Source organism: Protomyctophum bolini (genome assembly GCF_963924005.1).
Source record: "Protomyctophum bolini genome assembly, chromosome: 14".
In the NCBI taxonomy this organism is placed as follows: domain Eukaryota; kingdom Metazoa; phylum Chordata; class Actinopteri; order Myctophiformes; family Myctophidae; genus Protomyctophum; species Protomyctophum bolini.
The window spans coordinates 33,906,227-33,927,654 of NC_137875.1; the positions used below are offsets into that span (position 1 = coordinate 33,906,227).

General features: G+C 41.4%; 1 protein-coding gene across 7 annotated transcripts in view; it reads right to left on the reverse strand.

Moving 5' to 3' along the window:
• Positions 1-1,354, reverse strand: part of LOC308328448 (transcription factor COE3) — an 84,717-nt gene extending 83,363 nt beyond the window's left edge. For all 7 annotated transcript variants that reach the window (XM_080782269.1, XM_080782266.1, XM_080782264.1 and 4 more), the window contains exons 1-2: positions 641-1,354; positions 214-370 (exon numbers count right to left, since the gene is read on the reverse strand). In XM_080782269.1, the coding sequence (XP_080638395.1) occupies positions 214-370; positions 641-771 (288 nt within the window). In that variant the 5' untranslated portion in view covers positions 772-1,354. The remainder of the gene's footprint in view (positions 1-213; positions 371-640) is intronic.
• Positions 1,355-21,428: the final 20,074 nt, after the last annotated feature.

Sequence of the window (21,428 nt, forward strand, 5' to 3'; positions counted from 1 at the left end):
AATAAATTAATAGTTTGTGGGTGGAAAAAACAGGAAAATCTGCCTTCATGCAACCGTTGTCTGTCATCAACGGATTGAGTAAAAAAATCAATATAGTGCACGTCACTCCCCTTACTTACTCAATTGTCATTTAAAAGAACACGATCATAATTTCAATACATGTGCAGATTATCAACAACGGTGATGTTGTTATATTCTCAAATAAGCGCTTACTTTATCCTTCTCCACAAAGTCCACAAAAGCTGTCCTTTCGATCTCCACGGGCTGACCCTGCCTGTCATACAGCGCCAGGACGAAATGGAAAAAATTGGATTTTCTGAGGTTGGAAGGCGGCTGCTTTTCATAATGTGCCCGTGCCAAGCCAACACCGCTGCGGGGAGAAAACAAGAGACCATCTCGGTTAAGTACCGGACACGGGGGATAGATGATGGAGCTGATGAAAACATTGGAGATGCACAAGCACGCTTTGAGTATAACGGGGGAGATTTCTTGATTTGTCACAATAAGGGTAATCTGATGTAATGAAAGAAGGGGAAGCCGAAGGGGGGCATTGGGAGACCGTAATTGATACAGAGTATTGAGGGGATTGAGGGTCGATATGAGGAATGCGTGAGAAAATCAGATGATTTGGCATGCGTACCTTTGGGCGGCCGTGTTCGCGTCCACAACCCCAGCTGTGTGCATCCAGGAGCGGACCGAATTCAGTCCACCCAGCGGTTCCTCCTTCATCGTCGTCCCACCCCGCGGTATAGTTTCCTGAATCCCAAACATTTAGGACGATTTGCGTGGAAAATAACGCCTCCTGCGAAAAATTAGGTAAATAAACGTCCAGGGCGCGTTATCCTTCGGGGTGTTACAGGATAAGTGGCGAGAGAGCCGCTTCACACTTGCGAGGGAAAACCCGGTCCACAGGTCTTGCCTCTCTCCCTCTTCAGTCCGTCCTGCGTTGGAACGTTGTGTGAACAATTCTCAAAGTGCTGTACTTAGTTAGAGTGGTATCCACAGACTGGAGAAAAGTGAATTGTTCAATAGGCGAGATTTTTTTGTTGTTGCTATTGTTCCTCTTTTGTTTTTGGCGATTCACAGAAAAATCGATGGCAGTTGTTTGTGTTTTGGTGATGCTCTCAAAGTGGCGACATCCCCGAAGCACCAGCATCCAAAACCTTCAGGACTTCTTGTTGAATAAAACCACTCCTGAAAAAGGTTGCCGCGTCTCCGCGAAGAAGACAAACACAGGCAAAAGGCTGATCACCGGTGGAGGTGTTCCTAGTACACAGGAGAGGTGGATAAGGGGCCTTTCGCGTCGTGCAGGATGGATGGGAACATGCAAAACTAAGCCCTCTTTCCCCGAGGACTGAAATCTTTCCCGGGAGCCAAAACTCTAAACCCACGGGAGAGGCTCTGTCAGAATATGACGCTCATGGGGCGTAGCTTTGACCATATATGGAGCTCTGACGGTTCCTGTCAAGCAGTGGCGCTCCACTATGCGAGAGCAAGCCTATAGCAGCAACCTGAGAACAGTCGCTCTACTTTTCCTCTTGCTTAGGCCTATGTGGTGAGTTGAATTTTTTTTTCTTAATGATATGAAAATTCAACGAGGTGTAAACCATCACACAATATCCGCTCAGGAAAGAAAAATATATACACTCGGAATTCATAGATTGTCATGGCTTATACATTTATAACCTGTCTGGCCTTACATGTTAATAGCTTTAATTAATATGAAATTAAACCTATATTGTTTATTTTCCTTAACTTTCATTACATTTATATGTCATTGTGCAACGTTGACTTGTTGAGATGTGTCTGCTCACTGGTGTAACGAAACAAGCACCAAAGAATACATTGACCATAAATCTTAATTTTTCTTTTCCAGCTATTATAGATCGTGTTTCTTCATTTAAAAGTATATAATTTGATGGTGATTATAATGACGCAGCGAGATAATAGTGTATTTGTCATTGCAGTTATTATTCAATTAAGATAAACGAGTTTACAGAAGATAATGTGATTATAAATCAATTAGATTCATTCTTAGTTTAAATATTTAAACAGAAGTTGTTAGCCTTCATGCATTCATTTTGTTGTATGCTGTGTATAACATAGACATGTGTCTTTATGTATTTATTTTTAATTTTGTTAATATAGACCACAAAATACCAGCATTTTAATCATTATAGATGTGACTCTGACTCTGACCTGCACGCTTATTCGTGTCAAACCAAATCAATCACCACCTCCTGGTGCATGCAAATATTTCACGATTTTCATATCACAGCCTCTTTTGACATAGCTAATAATCAGAGGATATAGGTGTCTGGTGGTGCATGGTGACATTAAACAAACTTGAGGGGAAATCCATGGCTTTGTGTCGCCCTTTTGTCTCACGCACGTCCTGTGAAATCAGTAGTAATCAGAAACATCTTAATCATTTTTTTCAAAAAGAGCCAACTGCCCCACATGTCCGAGAGTCTGTCTGTCCGAGAGAGAGGTGGCAAAGGAACCAATTCGGTTCATTAGTGGTGAAAAGGAGGAGAGCATGGATGGAAGAGAGGAGAGGAGGGGAGGGTGCAGAGGAGGAAGAGAGATGTGTGCTATATCCTGAGCAATCTATCTAGCTGGTGCTGAGGGTTAATAGCTGCTGCCAAAGATAAGTGAATTATAAGCTGTTGCTTGCACCTTTCACAAAAATCTATTGGCAAATTTCCTCGTCACACGACGAGGGTGTGAAAATAATATTTTTGATCATTTAAGGGTGCTTTCTTATTATTTCTGGAAAATATCAAGCAAGATTCGTAATAGGTTATCTCATCATTGACATGTTATCTTTTTTGTCCCTCCCTCCTCCCCCTCTTAGGTGAAACAGACAAGAAGTGCACGTTGTGATGATTATAGTTTTTATTCGATTTTTTATTTATTTTATTTTTTGTCTGTTCTGTCGAGATTGCAAATATCTTTCTGATCTGCCCCAGAACTCACAGTTGTTTTTTTTGCACATGGTTTCAAGTCGTTTATTAGAACTTAACCCCTGATTACACGCACCGAGGCGATTCAAATCTGATTATCAAATTAGGAGACTTTGAGACAAATCCTCTTAGATCTGATACTGTTGACTGGAGAGGGAAAATGGATCCCCACACCCGTCACGTAGGTAACGATGCTGTCCTGAAAGGGGGCTTTAAACCGTATTTGACAACAAATGCAGCTGCCACCGCTATTTCAGAAGATATTAGAGGAAAATGAATGCAAATCTGTGTGCAGGGGCCATCTGGACGTGGAGAGAGGGAGTCAGCTGCTCCACGCACGGAGGCGCGGAGCCTGAATCCGTCTCGGCTCATTCTGTGGGATCATCTGCGTGGTGGGCTTATACCGTGGAAAATGCGCTCTCCATCATTAGGTGAATGTTAGCATGACACGTTCAAAAATAAAAAGAAATGCTGTTGATCCACCCGTTTGATTTTTTTTTAGTGAATGTATATGCATGGACAACTTTTGTCACATGCGTGGAATTGTGATGTTTGTCATCATTTTTCCCCCATTTATTAAAATTAGCTATTTTCTGGGTTTACGTATAGATTAACTCTCATATACGCTGAAGGTAAGTGGGGGTGTCTGCCCGAGGAAAGAAACAAGTGCAAACTGTTTGCTCGCTCCCTGAGATGTTGACCATACTGCCAAGCAAGGCAGCCCTTTATGTCATTTTAATGACCGGTTAATGTCACACGGGCCCATTATCTTATATACCATTCAATGGACGCAGTGAATGAACCCCCCATAGTCAGTGTCTGCTGATATAAAAAGCAAAGTCGTCAGGATTCCGTGGCGCGTGGCTCTCAATAAAAATGTACACTGACTTGTATGAGAGAGACCTCCCGTCTAGAGCTTCCTCCGTATTGAGGGTGACGTCTTCTTCTTTTTTCTTTTTTTTCTCCGCTTTCTTTTCTTTTCTTTTTGTGTGCGTGTGCGTGTGTGTGCGTGTGCGAATTTACGGCGCGAGGCCCTCATGATCTCCTTACATTTGCATGTAAATGGCGACATCAGCCTGTGCGCGTGCCACGGGCCAGCGGCAGCGGGCCTCCCAGATGTCAAAGGCAGAAGTCAATCAGCCGGCCGCTGGCCAGCTGTCCATCCATGGACTCTGGGACAAGCCTATCATTATGTTCACCTGCATTGTTTTAAATAGGTCGACTGGCAAAAATAAAAGCAGCATTAAATAATAGTAATGATAGTAGTAATAGTAATAATAATATAATAATTATTATTACCGGTACATCAATAGTAATAATCATATTAATAATTCATAATAATAGGTTAGGCCTAATTATAATTAACTTATAAGAATCCAGAAACAATTTCACTCGGTGGTTGTATAAAGTAGGCCTAGTTTGTTTGCTATTAATTATTAAACAAATAATTACATTTTGAACTATTTCCAAATAAGGACCCAGAAACATTCGTTCTTATGTTACTTCAAATTAAACAATTGTTTAGGAGTCTTGCTTTAAGCGAAATGGATTTTCTTTTTTTGTAAGGACGCTTGATTTGATTGCGTAAAGAATTGTGCTCTTGCGTTAATTGTTTGTCTCTTTGGATTGTTAGCCTACTCGTAATTAATTGGTTATATAGCGTTGTGATCACTTGTAGCTCTTCTCAAAATATAGATTATGTTAAGGTCAAATAAGGTTACAAGCATCACTACGTGGGAGAATTCTGATTAAGCCAGATTTGTTATTTTTTATTTATTCATAAATATGGAATTTCGTATAATAATTTGTTTCGTGCTCTGAAAGCCTATATTAATATAAGCAAATATCGATTCGCAATTTTGCCCAATTAACACACGTTAAATATTGCATTGCTATCGAGCGCAATTCAAGTGCTGCAACATGGATTAAGTGTTATTGTTTCCCAAATGATCGGAGTGTAATATCAATGACCCGAAAGATACAAAAGTTAGATCAATCATGAGGGGGGCTATTCGTGTCAAATCGTTACCGCGGATAGACGGACAGCGCCCCTCTTTGGTTAAAGCATAGAGATCATTGTGTCGATATGAGGCAGCTGTGCTCTGCAGCACATCTAAAATACAGACCAAAATGCGCTAAGAATTTGAAAACGTATACGCTAAATTATGTTTTTGATGACCACTCATGTTATTCTGGTATTCGGGTGACACATGGATATAGCATTTATATATTTTTTGCAAAGAATAATTCTTTGTATATTCTGAGTTTCTGAGGATAAATAAGCGCAGGCGTGTTTTTCAGAAGTCAGCATCCAGATTCGCAAAAATGTGCCATTTTCCATATCAAAATACATTATTATTATTATGATTATTATGATTATTATTATTATTATTATTCGTGTTATATGTTGTGATTTGTATTTGTAATATATTTTTGAAACTTTTTATTGCCACTATCCCTGTTTATGAGAAAAAGAAAAAAGTATTGTCTGAAATAAATATTGATTTTTGATGATACATCATACATCCATGCATGTGTGTGCTGCGTGTGTGTGTGTGTGCGTGTGTGTGTGTGTGTGTGTGTGTGTGTGTGTGTGTGTGTGTGTGTGTGTGCGTGCGTGTGTGTGCGTGTGTGCGTGCGTGCGTGTGTGTGTGCGTGTGTGTGTGTGTGTGTGTGTGTGTGTGTGTGTGTGTGTGTGACCTCACGTGCAGTCGTCACTGGCTCCAGTCAGAAGAGTCCTCGTGTTAATTGTGTTCAGTGGTGAGTTCTGTCAAGGGCATTGCCCGCGCGCACAATTTGCATTTCCATTCTGCTGTGGAAATGATGAGAGAGTTTCTGCGCGGTTTAGAGCCTCGCGGCGCAGTCTGTGGGCGAATTACATTTAAAGAAGGCGAGAGAAATTAAATAAGAAACCGAGACCACTTCAGGGCTATTAACATCTAAAATATCCCCTGGAAATTTAGACCAAAATACACATGACCATACCCCAGGATACCATCATTCCGCTCTAAAAGCCAGTCTTCATTGTGCCTATCACAGCCTTTGTATATATAGGCCTATCTGAAAAACAACTTGTCAATGCATGATAATGTTGCATGCTGTGTTGTTGATGGGACTGTATATATGTGTGTGTGTGTGTGTGTGTGTGTGTGTGTGTGTGTGTGTGTGTGTGTGTGTGTGTGTGTGTGTGTATATATATATATATATATATATATATATATATATATATATTATATATATACCGGGTATATACATACATATACATATACATATATCTGTGTGTGTGTGTGTGTGTGTGTGTGTGTGTGTGTGTGTGTGTGTGTGTGTGTGTGTGTGTGTGTGTGTGTGTGTGTGTGTGTGTGTGTGTGTGTGTGTGTGTGTGTGCGTGCGCGTGCGCGCGTGTGACGTGTGTGTGTGTGTGTGTGTGTGTGTGTGTGTGTGTGTGTGTGTGTGTGTGCGCGTGCGTGCGTGTGTGTGCATTCTCATGTTAGCCAAACAATTGTTAGTGTAACAATGAGTGGCGGAATCTGTCATGAAAGTCAGATTCATAAACTGGCTGTGTGACATGGTCAAATTAACGTGATATTGTGCATTCCTTGAAACTGAGATAAGTGCTCTTGTGTAATTTTTAACATCACACAGTCAGTATTGTAGCTGCATGACCACAACAGAGTATGTCGACTCATACAGTCAGTATTGTAACTGCATGACCACAACGGAGTATGTCATACAGTCAGTCATACAGTCAGTATTGTAACTGCATGACCACAACAGAGTATGTCATACAATCAGTCATACAGTCAGTATTGTAACTGCATGACCACAACGGAGTATGTCATACAGTCAGTATTGTAACTGCATGACCACAACAGAGTATGTCATACAGTCAGTATTGTAACTGCATGACCACAACAGAGTATGTCTCAGAACTCAGGACAACTTTCATTTGCTCAGTGAAGCTACTGATCAAGCTATTGCCAACCTATGGTGATATTGCCCCACCTACAGGAGTCTTGAAATTCTCAAGAATATTTGTAACAAGATATTTGGCTGCAGCTGCACATGTGTACTGTGGCAATGCATTTAGTAAGATTACCATTCTAAAGTTGATACAGGCATAAAGGCAAGGTATACATTGACGTGGCGTCTTATGTATCACATCCTAAATGCAATTCATTAACAGCTTGCTAATACATGCTGGCATTAGTGGAAGATCCTTATGAATATTGAACTGTGCTACTATTAACAGAAATGTTAATTATGATGTCAAGACAGAGAGGGGGAGTCAAGGTGAAAAGCAGCACAGCAATAGCTAAAAATAATCCATGGCAGCCAGCGTATAACATTCTTCTGCAGAGTGCTACTGGCAAGGGACCTTTTTGCTGCAACAAAGAGGTGGTAGAGAGGAAGTAAATGAATTAGAGAACAAGCCAAATTTGTGTCTTTGTTTTATCCACACTCGTCCTGTCCTTATTTTTCACAACCTCTCCCTCTGCCTAGGTATTGGAAGTGGTGCAAATTGTATAATGCTGGTCTTTGTTCTACAGAGTCAAGCCACATGAATAGCCGTCCTGAGCGCACACAAAAACACACTGACAAACTGATCATCTTAAAAAAGCAACGCCCTGCTGCTCACTTGGCCTACTTTCCACGGCAGCACTGGGACGTGGGAAGAGGAATAGAATTCAGGGGAGGATGTTCTTGCACTCTGGGAGACATTCAGGATAGCGAGTGTGATGCACATAAACATAGCCTTTGCATTGTCAACCTTAGACCGCATTTGCCCCAGATAACTAGTCCCTGTGCTAGACTATTCTCTTTGACTTTGCAATTGAAATCCTGAGAAGATTATGCCAGAGCTAAAAGAGGCAAACTCCAGGGTGGGATTTCAATATTCAATTCCTGTTGGATTTTATAGCATTATGACATATAGTACACCATCTGTTATGCACCCTGTCTCCGTCTCTAACTCTTATGTCTGCCCAAGTGAAGTATATTGCTGTCATTACATACCGGTATGTGCTCCGTGGTTTCTGTTGGATATTGGCAAATATGAAACTGCCAATATTCTTTTCTAATGCATTCTTTAAAAATATAGTACTCATAAATATGTCCAGGCATAAGGCATTTCTTGCATATATAGAACAGAACACAGGTAGATCTTCCGTTGTCTAGAAGCAGAAGGTGCCGTGAAGTAACCACTCCTAACTTTTGCTAAACAGACTCTCCGAAGCTCCATCTAATCTGGGGTTTCTATGTACACCGCCTAACCAAATGTCGACATCTGTGAGGGTGCTCATCAAGAAAAGCCCCTCAGAGTAACAGGGGATAATAATCTTAGTTCCCCTCACCTTCAGCTTGCCCACAGGGGTTTTGATAAGGAGATGAAGAAATCCTATGTAAACATGCCAAGTCAAATTTTCACTAGAAATGTGACAAGTAGGCAGAGGGCAACCTTGGTGCATCTCTAATGTGGCGTTATTAGTCTAGTTTTCAGCACCTTTGGATGTAAACAATTGAGGTATTCAGCCCATGGTTTCGAGCACTGACTCGCCATACACAATTTACATCTTTGTGAACCGTTTTCAGCCACAACAGTACTTTACACTTAGTGCAACGTGAAATAGTCTTCAGAATTCTATTCAACACTCCTATACGAGGACAGCATAGCTTCCGTGGAAGTGAGTTTTGCTCTCTGGAGAAACCTACAAAGTTTGAGCATCTGTTCCATCATGTAGTCTTTGTTGAGAAATTAAATATTGAACTGATCTAGTGTACCATGAATGTTTCACTCACATAGTGATTAGTTTGACTGGAGAGGCAAGAGATTGCAGCACTATACTCTACTTTAATTTAACTGTATTTGTTGTTCTGTGCCGTTATGTGTTTTTCATATCAGATTGTATTGTTGTTGCTGCTGATGTTCTTTAATGTTTTAATCAGGTTCAACATACATATAAGTCACACGAACACATAAACCCAAATGTACAATGGGCATGCACATGTGTGCAATGTGCATACACACTTACATAAATATGGTAGGCCTATGCAGTGACTTTGACTTTTGTTATACAAATTGTATGTTAAAAAACTATTCACCCAAACAGTTCATAAACTCTGAATTCAGTAAGCTTCCTAAATTGCGCGTGAACATTATCTCAAAATAAAGCACTCAGAAGAAGTATTAAATATAATTCAAATTTCAACCTTTTCTTTTGCTTTGCACTTTGCACCAAGTCAGCTGCCGTCATAGGGGGGGGGGGGACATCTTTATCCCATTTTAGTGACATTAACATTTTGGGTTATAGAGAAGCAGACCTAGGTAACATGCAAGCAGGAGAAGAAAAACGGTATCATCACAGAGATCATAAAATGGTGTCGTGAGTAGTCTTTTGTCCGGGACCATAGGAGAGTTCTGTTGCTAAAGGGAAGGACAAAAGCAGAAGGCGCCACGGGTATAAGGTTCCTCTGAGCAACAATGCTGAAAGTTTCAACTTGCAGCACATGGGTGTAACTTTAACTGGAATACTGTGGATCAAAGACTCACAAACAAAGTGGGTGGAAATGCTGGAGGAGTGTCTGTGTTTGAGTAAAGGACAGGTTCACTCGAGAGAAAGAAGGAGAGACCATTTATGAAACACAGACTAAGCAATCATGCTTAATTACTGACTCCATGTTTTGTGAGCACCATGGGTGACAAAACTCATTTGACAACACTGATATACAACAACATCTTAAAGTGTTCATTTTACTCTGAGAATGCAGACATGGACCCATGAGTGTACATTTTACAGGTCCATTTGGGTAGATTGAGTTAAATTAACATTGAGGATATTGCTGTGTGTGTATTATAATGTACACTTAATTTAGGGAGGCAGCAAGACTGCAGCAATGTAACCTTATTAAATTATGAAAGGAAATGAACTTTGACCAATAAAAAGATCATGTTCCCCTTTGATGCACCCAATGAGCTATAATGTCTTCTAATAGAGACATGCTGGTTGGTGTGTGTGTGTGTGTGTGTGTGTGTGTGTGTGTGTGTGTGTGTGTGTGCGTGCGTGCGTGCGTGCGTGCGTGCGTGCGTGCGTGCGTGCGTGCGTGCGTGCGTGTGTGTGTGTGTGTGTGCCCACTGCCCACCCGAGTACATGCATGCGCGCGCGTGCACACACACACACACACACACACTGACACACACACACACACACACACACACACACACACACACACACACACACACACACACACACACACACACACACACCTCAAACATGAATTCCCTATACTCTCTTTGTATACCGTTTCTCACAGTAAGGTGGAAGAATTTGCAAATGTTATTGTGTCTGCGGTTCTTACAAAAAGCTACGAGACACATTGCCTTGAAATGTGATGGGCTTAAGGCAACACATCAGGTTAGACCATGGATGTATAACCTTTACACTGCAGTTGAACCTGCGCATACAAGTGTTATGAAAGGTCCCCCTGGCTCTCTGCTCTCTCTTCTGACATGGATTTGAAGACTTGCCACTTTATTAGCTGCTAAGCCCCCTATGCTTGTTCTATATAGTGGAGGCCTATGTTATGAGCCAGGTTCTCATTGTCTGGCGTTATTAGAGGAAGAGTCTGCAGCACTCTCCAATTCCCCCCCTTGAGGATCACCCTGACTGTTTGAATGGAAGCTACAAGTGCAATTTAACCCATCTTATTTACAATATGATCTGTAACAGGGACATCATTACAGAAAGGATTCACATCTAATATTATGGTAGCTGGGCTTTTTGTCCCTGTTGTCATTTACTCTGTAGAGTGCATTCCTTGATTTATACTTAGTTGTGTGCCTGTATCGCGCACCACCACAAATAGCAGATCTACAACAAGCTTACAATGTGTCTCAGGCTTATGTTGTTTGAAATGATTGATTGATTGATTGATTGATTCATTGATTGATTCATTGATTCCTTCATTGATTCCTTCATTGATTTATTCATTGTTCATTGATTGATTTAAATTTGTTTACAGTTTGCAGAATGTGTACAGTTCAAGGAAAATAGCATGGTACAAAAACTGGTAAGAGGATAAAACCAGAAATAGCACTAAGACTTGTTTATATAAGGGTCCTCCATTTTCAAATACATGGTTAGAAGAAAGGGAAAACGTGTACAGTATAGAAACATAGAGGTGGAGGGGGACTTGTACACCTGTACTGTCCAAAATGATACCTTCCACTGGAATACTGGAGTCATGGAGAGGTAGAGCAGATTTCACCATATAATTGTCAACTTTCAAGTGTCAGTTTGCATCAATTTCAACATGCATTCTTTTTTTAAACAGTTCTGCTACTGAGTATTTTTTCCTAATTGTGAATTAATATGGTTTAAAATGTATTTTTGAATGAAGCAGCAACTTATCAACAGAGGTTCAGTTTGAGAAAATACAAACAGTGCCTTTATAACACTTATCATTGCCACCCATGGAGTTTCCAGATATGGAAATGTTCCTCTGGCTTTGAATAATAAGTGACATAGTGCCATCTAGTGTGCAAGTTTGCACACTGAAGGAGAAAGTCCATTTCACTGCATGTATGGAAGACATTGGTATATGAAACCGTATGAAGGAAGCACAATTCAAACAACTAGTAGGTGAAAAAAATACAGTGTAGCTGGTGGCTTCTCATGTGTCTGTCTATCTATAGATGTGTGGTGTAAGAACACTCAATGACCACACAGGCAATTCTTGCTCAGGGGGAAAATAAACCAACAGTCCGGGGTTTGTCTCAGTCTCTCAGAAGCTTCAGTACATCTTTGGCAACCCTCAGTTGTGGAAAGCCGCAAGGATACTCTTCTTCGAACAACGAGACAATGTTGAAGGTGATGCATGCAAATTGTACCCGTCTAAATGACAAAGACATGCATGAAGCTCAAATCACCAGGCCTAATATCTCACTCATTGGTCCTCATGGCTCTGCAGGCTGCCAGAGGAGGCTATAGAGACAACAGAGGATACATAAGAAAACAAAAAACAAAACACAGGAGCCAAACAAGAGTGCTGAATAATTGATTGTGTTTGTCTTTGCTGTGTGCGTGTGCGTGCGTGCATGCGTGGGTGCGTACGTACGTACGTATGTGCATGCGTGTGTGTGTGTGTGTGTGTGTGTGCATGTGTATTTGTTTGTGTGCATGTGTGTGTGTGCGTGTTTTTGCATGTCTGTGTGTGCATGTGCAAGTGCGTGTGTGTGTGTGTGTGTGTGTGTGTGTGTGTGTGTGTGTGTGTGTGTGTGTGTGTGTGTGTGTGTGCGCGCGTGCAAGTGCGCATGCGCGTGTGCGTGTGCGTGTGCGTGTGCGTTTGCGTGTGCGTGTGTGTGTGTGTGTGTGTGTGTGTGCCTGAGATGCTGGACAGAGCGCATGCCCCAGAGCAGGTCAGATGCCTCCAATGGCCAATGGTTTGTATTGGAAACTAAGTGATTGACCAAATTTGGGGGATGGGTAGATTTGGATGGATGGATGGATGTGCATGTGTGTGCACACACACCTGTATATGCACATGCAGGCAGGTGAGAGCAGTGAGAGCATGTGCAGGCCTGTGTTGTATAGCAGATAGTAGTGTTTTTAAAAAATCAATCTGTAGAACTGAGCAAGCAAGCACCTAGGCCTATATGCATTGTTTTTGTGCTCACTTTTGCGAGACTATAGGAGCAAAGGATGTCAGGGAAAACAGGCGCTTGTTGTTAAAGAGCTCAGGAATAGCTGTGTTGTAAGCTGTTAAAAAAGTCAATATACCTTCATTTTGTCTGTGCTGGTAATGAGCCATATTTTCTCAGGAAAATGGCTGCTTCTCCGGAGGCACCGTGTCTACTCAATGTGGCCCTGATCCTGAATAAAACAGAAGGCTCACCAATCAATCTCTCCAGGTTGCCCACAGCCAGAGAAAGCAGCTGCACCACATGTTTGCCTTGCGCGATAGCGACAAGTTAACATACGGGCAGTACAGTAACCATCCACAAGCAGCCTCTAGCTGTCTTATAATGAATTCCCACCGGGATGGGGAACTATCAGAGTCAGTGGTGTTACTGGAGGCTCGGAATAAAGTCAACACCTCTCCTTATACCTGATGAAGCAACGGTGCGGCGGAACACACAGCACACACACACAGTGAAGCTGCACAAATGTGCAGGGAGAATAACAGTACATTAGTAAGCTGTGAAAAAAATCACAAACCAGGTTAGAGTCAAATGGTTCCCTTTTGGTGGTGTTTAACTTCAACACAATCATTCCCATATTCCGAAGGAGTGCTTAGTTTAGACGAGGCAGTGATGTTCTACCCTCTCAACTAAATGAGTTATACAAGAAAGGAGCTCTTTCATTTTATACAACAGAGAACAATTGTTGGTGGCATTAAAGTTAGAATTTTACTCCATGAATTGTTCTCAAACGGCACTTAACCTGTTCATTTAAATGTACTGTAGGAAATGTTCCAGGTAAGCTATTTAAGCTAAGTATTTTCTTTTTTTAATCATGAGATTTTATTCCCCAGTATGATGGGGAATCAAATCTTGGCCTTAGCCTTATAGTGCTAGTTAAGTGTCACATATACACGGTGTGTCTTGTGGAAATGCCAAAACGCACTGTCCCCCTAAAAGGAAGTATGGCATTAAAATAATTCACCTTATTGGAACAGTCACATACTTTCGTGTAATTGATTGTAGTGTCTATAGTCTTGTATTTCTACATATTTTGTTAACTCGTCTAGTTTTCTAGGTTCTTCCGTTTGCTCCAGCTGTATAGGCTATCTCATTTGTAATCATCCCTCATGTATATCATGTTCTCCAGTCAGTCCTTGTTGAGTCATTAGTCTTGTGTCACATGTTTTACTTTGTCTGAGATGTTCTTGTTCATCTGTCTCCTGTATACACCCAATGGGTGTTATAATGGCCAATAATTAGATCACTACCTTGCCTGGCTGTCCTGCGTTTGGGTTCTCACTTCTCAGTGAGAAGTGACAAAAAAAACAAAAAACTGTGTGGTGTTCTCACCACACAAACACGTGACACCTGCTCGTGAGTCATATGAATCCATTTCCCATTTCGCCTCACATAACAAAGTGCTCTACTTACACACTTGTAACACTGGTACGTACAGTATGATGTGAGATGTAGTGCGAGTATTTGTGTTAAAACAAACGGGACGCCGTTTTTTGGCCTGTCATAGCAGGATAACACAGGTGCTGAAACCAGTGTGTATTATTCTAACGATAACTAAGCTAACAGTGATGAGTTTACAATGAGTTGTTATGAGCCATGACTCATCAATCCGTTGCATTCTGGGAATTATAGCGGAAATACATGAAGTTATGAACAATTCTTCATAACTTAACATTTAATGCCGTTAGGCTGGCCTTAATTATCTTCTTCCTGAATTTAATATGGATTATACCATGCAGGGACTAGTTGGCTTGGACTTTAGCTCTTCTTGAACCACCCACTGACTATACGCACCTTGAACAATTTTGCACCTTGACTAACATTGCACCTTGAATCCTGAATCCTGTAGGCTACCTTATATTGCACAGACAGTACACAGCGGCTGCTATGCTCACGCACATATATATACCAGTAAGACGCCTGAGGGCGAGAAGCGTGCACGCATCCTTCTGGGACTGCTGGGCAAGCGATGGCGCTTTGGAATGGGGGGTCAGATCAACATATCCGCTTGGGTGACAACAGACTGCTGGGCGAGGGTATCAGTCAAAAGGGAGACATCGAAGAGGAAGGATGGATGGGGAAGGATCAACATGTGGAATGTCAGACCATGTCAGCTCCATATATGGAGATCTAAGGTTTTGAGGTTTGAGGTCAGATGTAGAGTTGCTGGCAAATATTGATAACATCAGGGATCTCCATATATGGGCTTAATATTGATGACATCAGGGATCTCCATCCCTGATTTATGTCACATGATGTCACGAGGCATGCCGCATGACCGGTCATGCCTGGGGGTGGTGACTAACTGACTGACTGACTGACTAACTAACTGACTGACTGGAAATGCACGATTTCATAGTAATTGCGAGTATCTCAGGTACTTAGGCTGTGTAATTTTTCTTGTGGAAATAAGATAAGAGAGACCCTACAGTCGTGCCGTTTGTGAAATAAGCTTGTAAATATATGGAAACCGATTTACTTATAAATAAGATAAGACCCTACGAGTGTGCTGTTTGTGTGTGGAACAAGCTTCTACATTTTCTTTCTGTCACAGTCACAGACTTTGCTTGTCTAGGTGTTGTATTTCTATGTTGTGTTCTAGTTGTTTTGGTTCTATGTTCTTGTCTTCCCCAGGTGTTTCTCATGTGTAATCAGCCCTCTTGTGTATAGTCTTGTTCCCCAGTCATTCCTAGTCGACTGTCGAGTCATTGTTTGGTGTCACTTCATGTTCAGTGTTTGTGATTGTGATGTTTTTGTAATAAATCCCCAATATTGGATTTTGAACTATGCCTGCCTTGCTGTCCTGCATTTGGGTCCTCTCCTCACCACACCACCAGAACGTGAACACTTTCCACTTTATTTATTTCCTATTTCATGTGACAAAGATGATCCTGATTCTGAATGTTATGTAACACATAACTGGACCACAACAGTGTGGCCAGTCCTATATACACGATTGGTAACGTATTTCCATATGTTTGGTAACAGATTTCCAGGCCTGAAATCGTTTGCCCAGCGGTTTTATAAAGGCTGCCCTCACCACCATTGACTGAGGAACTCCCACAAGATGTTATTTTTAATTTGGATCAAATTGTCACCTGAGTTTCGAAGTTGGATACAATGATAAACGGCAGGCCAAAAGACCAGATCAGTGGCCTTGTGTGTCTGCCATTAGACTCGTAGGTCAGAGTTCAATCCTCCGCCGTGTCATACTATAATAAATGGTACCCAATGCCTCGCTGCTTCAGTGGTTTTGAACTCAGCATCAAGATTTGGATTGAGGGTAAGTCCCTGTGACATTCTAGAGGGTGTACTATCAAGCTGCCTGCATGCTACGGAAACAGAAGATAGTATCCTGACCTATGGGCCACATGGCTCGAGAACCATTGGTTCCCAAGGCTACTTACTTATGAGTAAAAACAAAAGGTCAAAACAGAAGTGGGGAGCGTTAATGAGCAGAGCAGCAATGCCCTCACAAAATGAGTATTATGAAAAGTCAACCGAATTTGTTATTTGATAAGTGATGAAATTATGTGTTTGGAAACATGTGGGAAGGTGCTGGTATAGCTGTAGCAGTCGATAAAACGATAGTGGTACGTATGCCAAACCTCAAATAGACTCTCCAAACATACTATATGGCTAGAACACGGTGGAAATAAGTTTTAACTTTATTGTGTTATCCTTAACATTTTCAATGAATTTCCCACAGTGTATGACCTGTCAGTAGCCTATATCTTTTTTTGTTACATCATATAAATCAAAAGACTGTGTATGAAACACTAGAGGGCATTTAATTTGAAACATTTTGAATCCTTTACTACTACCTACAATTCATGACGTTGTTTATCAATCGTTTCTTTTTCCTTTTTCCTTTTTTAACAAAGTCTCACCAAGTAAAATTCCCACACATTTCCAATGTACATTTCATTATTCTATGGGATTCAACCGTCTGGCTGCCATCCGGCCTGGCAGAGACAATAATAGGTTCTAGTCATAATGTTCTTTGAATTAAGATATCTACAAACCATCTACAAACATTTTCTATGGAGACCAGGCTGGACATTTGCATCTGTAGGGCTGGCCCAATGTCCAGCCAAAACAACTACTTCTCTATGCCTATTGGCATAGACTCAGATGCCAGATCCTTTAAGCTCAAATGTCTGACTGTACCTTGGCGTCACCCTACAGATCCGTTTTGAAGCCACTAGTTCAGTGAAGAATGTCTGTGTGAGTGCAAGCAGAAACAGTGTGCTATTGGTCTGCAGGGGAGACCTTTCTTCCGAAAGCATACCCTGCTTTATGATCAATTAAAAACTTAATTTACAAAAATGCATATCACGCTGTGGAATGAAAACCTGAAACTAGCGATTGAGTCTTCATGAAAAAGTTGACTAAGGTAATAAAACCAAGCATGCAGTCTGGTCAAGTTTCCACTGACGTTGATGGAATCATCATGATGGTTTGTTTAGACATGTTTCTTGTGCCATCTTCAAAGTGAATATTTAGGCTATTCCTTCAGTTTCAAGAAGGAATTTTGGGACTCTGTTATTGACATGAATGACTAAGCCCTTTGACAATTCATTCAAAGCCTCTCGCTTAGGGGACCCCTGAGCTCTTGGACCCCTGGGCTGAGGCCTGGTAATCCACCCCTGCACATGAGCGCGCACACTCTCTCTCTCTCTCTCTCTCTCTCTCTCTCTCTTTCTCTCACACGCACTCACGCATGCACGCACGCAGGCCCCCTCCTGTTTTCCCTCTACAGTCCAGGGACGTGCATTGAATGTTGGGGAAGGGGTTATTTTCTAAAAGGGCATGGTGGAAAATACCTAAAATAGGCAATCTCCAAGCTCACAGCGCGTTGCAGCGCGACACGTTGTGAGCTTGGAGATCGGCGCGTGATGCATGATGCCGTACTCAACTAAGTATACTGGAGATGCAATTATTATAGGCTACATAAATCAGCCAGATTCTCCACAAGCTTTTTGCCCCAAGCCATTAGACCTTTAAACAAGTGCAATATCCCCTAACCTTTATCCTATGCTGGATGGGACTGCTATGCTGCTATGGGACTCCTATTGTGCAATATCTATGTTTTTGGTTTTTAATTTGGTTTTAGAAGTGTATTTTAGGATTTTAGCAATATAGTATTATCTATCTATCTATCTATCTATCTATCTATCTATCTATCTATCTATCTATCTATCTATCTATCTATCTATCTATCTAAAATGCTGCATTTAAGTTCAGGAGAGTCTGAGAAAAGGCAATTTTCTTATGCTGCATTTACGTAGGTATGCCATTTATTTGCATTTAATTTGCAAGTGCGAACCCATGTCTAACCAATGACATTCATGATCTGGAGAGGGCACTTTTTACAGATGGGTATGTGCATGTGCCTGCTACAGTCTACACTAAATATCTGCAGTGCTGCGACATGTTGTGAGCTAGATCTGCTATTTTCACTGAATGTTAGCCCCAGGTGTAAAAGAGAAGTGAGGACGCCAAAAGTGATTGGCTGGAATGTGATGATGTATGATGATAAGAGCGCCCCTCACACGTGTGTTTTCTTTTATACCGAGAGTGACGGAGAAGAGAATAAACATTTCATTATCAACTATATGGACATGTTTTTAAGAGGCACATGTCTAACAATCAGCATCATCTCATCAGCAACCAGTAGTGGTTAAGGTAATGTACTTCACCAGAATAGGGATGCAACTTGTCGTAGGATATTTTGTATTTTCACACTTGGTAAATGGTGCATTTACAGAAATTGTGCATTACATTCTGATTCACCCTTTCCCACACACATTCACACACCTACGCCATGCAAGGCACCAACCTGCACATCAGGAGCAATTAGGAGTTCAGAGTCTTGCTCAAGGACACTTCGACACTAACTCTAGGGGAGCCCGGTTTGGGAACCTTGCGATTCCCATCCGGTCACTCTACCCCATTATTCCGGTAGAGTGTCTCAGTGTCTCAGTCGCTACTCGCCTTTAAGGCCTCTTACTGGTTGTACAGTATATCTATCTCCCTGCTCTTAATGTTTAACGATGGTGTTTAATTGTGCCGAGCAGGGAGAAAAATGTAGCAGAGCCGAACTCCAAGATAAAATATTATATGCACACTTGTATTCTCATTCTATAACAAATATTGGTTAAATCTATTTGTGCGTTATCTGACTGAACTATTCAAATGTAAAAGGAAATTAACATTAACCAATGAAAGGATCTCAAATATACATCCACACCCACAGTAGGGGATAGAGGAAGGGGGCAAGAGAACAGAACAGGGGTAGCTTCCCTAATAAGAATTAAGTCTCAAGGACACTTCAGAAAGGATGGGAATATTGATTGCCTCTGGGAACAAACTTGTAGCCACTCAAGTGTTGGCACTATGATAAGTAGAATGTCATTTTGAATAATCTAGAACGTTTTATCTGTCTATTAGCTTTGACTGTTTATAGGTGAATAGTGTGTCCAGTTTCATGCAGTATCTTAACCCTTTCTTACATTAAGACCTTCTTTAATGACATTTCTAGTTTATAGTCAATACATCTTTGAGTGAAATCTTAAGCATAAAAACTAAGGTTATGTGCAGCCATGCAGCATCGATAATATGTACAGCATTATTATTATTATTATTATTAATTGTTGTTTATGTTGTGGTATACTTGTATAGGTATACTATGCTTAATTAAGATTTCACTTTTGTTGTGGTAGTGGCAATAGTAGTAATAGATCAGGTGTTAGAAGCAGTAATAGTTCTATAGATAGCGAGGCCTTTTGGTGTATGCGCATGCCATTCACCCATTAAAGGAGCATTCAGGCCTGGGCCGTGGCTCAGCGGTCCAGGCACCTTGGCTGGTAATCCAGTCTGGCAGTGTGGCACGGGTTCGATTCCGGATCCCGACGGACTTTACTGCATGTCTCTCCCCATTTCCTGTCAGCCTACTGTCTGTCCCTCCATAAAAATAAAAATAAAATAAAGGTGAAAGACATTAGAAAAAAGGAGCATTCAGTGATTTGGGTGATTTGGAAACCCCCCTTCCCCCGGTCTGCCCCGGTAACAAGATGTGCACATGCACACACTACAGTGGGGAGACATGCGACAGGCCAACAGCACGTACACCTAGGCACTCGATCATGATTGGAGGAATGCCCCTCTCATCCTGATTGGACGAAGGCTTTCTCTCCCGCCACCGAAACTAGGGTTTTTTGACCCCAGGGGCTCACTGGGGACAGGAAGGAACTCCTTACATGGTCAGCACACAAAAAAAAGTGAAAAAAAGTGGTATTTGAATTAAGTGGAATCACTGAATATACCTTTAACACCGAGTCACTATCTAATTATTTGAACCGGCGCAGTGGCGCAGTGGTTTGCATGGTTACCTCGGCTCACAGCAAGAAAGTCTTGGGTTCTTACCCTGGCAGGGGTAAGAACTGTGTGGAGTTTGCGTGTTCTCCCTGTGTTTGCATTGGGATTCCTCCAGGTACTCCGGTTTCCAACCACACCTAAAAGACATGTCCCAAGCGCTGCACGGTGGCTGCTCATTGCTTCAATCTATATGGGTTAAATGCAGGACAAATTCCCCCAAGGGGACAAAAAGTATCAAATCAAAACAAAATGAATAGACATCTTAGACAACATGGCGAACAACACTCAACATAATACCGTAACAAACAAAAAAAGCATGTGCAAAAATAACATGAACTAAATTAAATTAATTCAATAGGTGCCTAGAAAGAAAGAAAGAAAGAAAGATCATTAAAAAGGAGAGCTACGGCATTCTATATATTATTGAAGATACCCCCGGTGTAAGGTGTGTGATATCTTTTTATGGATCTTAATATCTTATCAACAGCAGGATGCTTTCCATCCACCGTCCACAGGCTGTTGAGAGCCACTGCTTCGTGTATAGTAATTTGTGACAGTTTCCTTACATATATTAACTTTATGCTGTCGTCAAATTACGTTTTTTATGTCCTTGTGCTGCAGGGAGCACTGAACCTGCGTCAATGGTCTGTCTCTGTCTGTTCTTCTCCCATGTTTTTTTCCCCTCTTCAAATAACGCAGCATTTTTCTGACATGAGGGTACAGACTGCTGCACCTGTTTTGCAGGTTTCTCTCTGCAGTAATAGTTTGTGGCTGAAGTGTTGCCTCATGTAGGTGTGCACAATTATACACATTTTCAGTGCAAAAACTCCTCTAGTCCCGAAACCGTCCCGGCTGAGATTAATTGAAGTCCCAAATAGATATTTTATAGTCCCTGGGACGTAGGGACCCCCTTAGTCTGGAGCCCTGGGCCACATAGTGAAAATGAGTCTCTAGTGAAGGTGCAAATGGAGGGGTGTTCCAGAGTCTAGGGCCAGCCATTGCAAAGGCTTGATATGGTCCACTTTCTTGGTATTAGCATTTAGTAAGGACTTGAGCCGTAGTATTCTGAATCAAATGCAGTCTGCAGTTTTATTGCAGCTATTTTTAGAGAGAGACCTATACAGTATAAAGACAGGGTGATCCTCATCCTATCTGATATTAATTGACACAAAATCAGCCAGATCTGTCTGATCTGACCTGGTGTATAAAAAAGAGGATTACACAATCTGGTTAATTCTGATCCATCCATAACAAAATGGGACTGACATTTGAAGTCCAAGAGGCAGTCCATTCAAATAATAATAATAATAATAATTATTATTATTATCATCATTATTTATTTATTTTTAATGGTCCAGAACGTAATTTTCCCTTTATCTTTAAAAAGG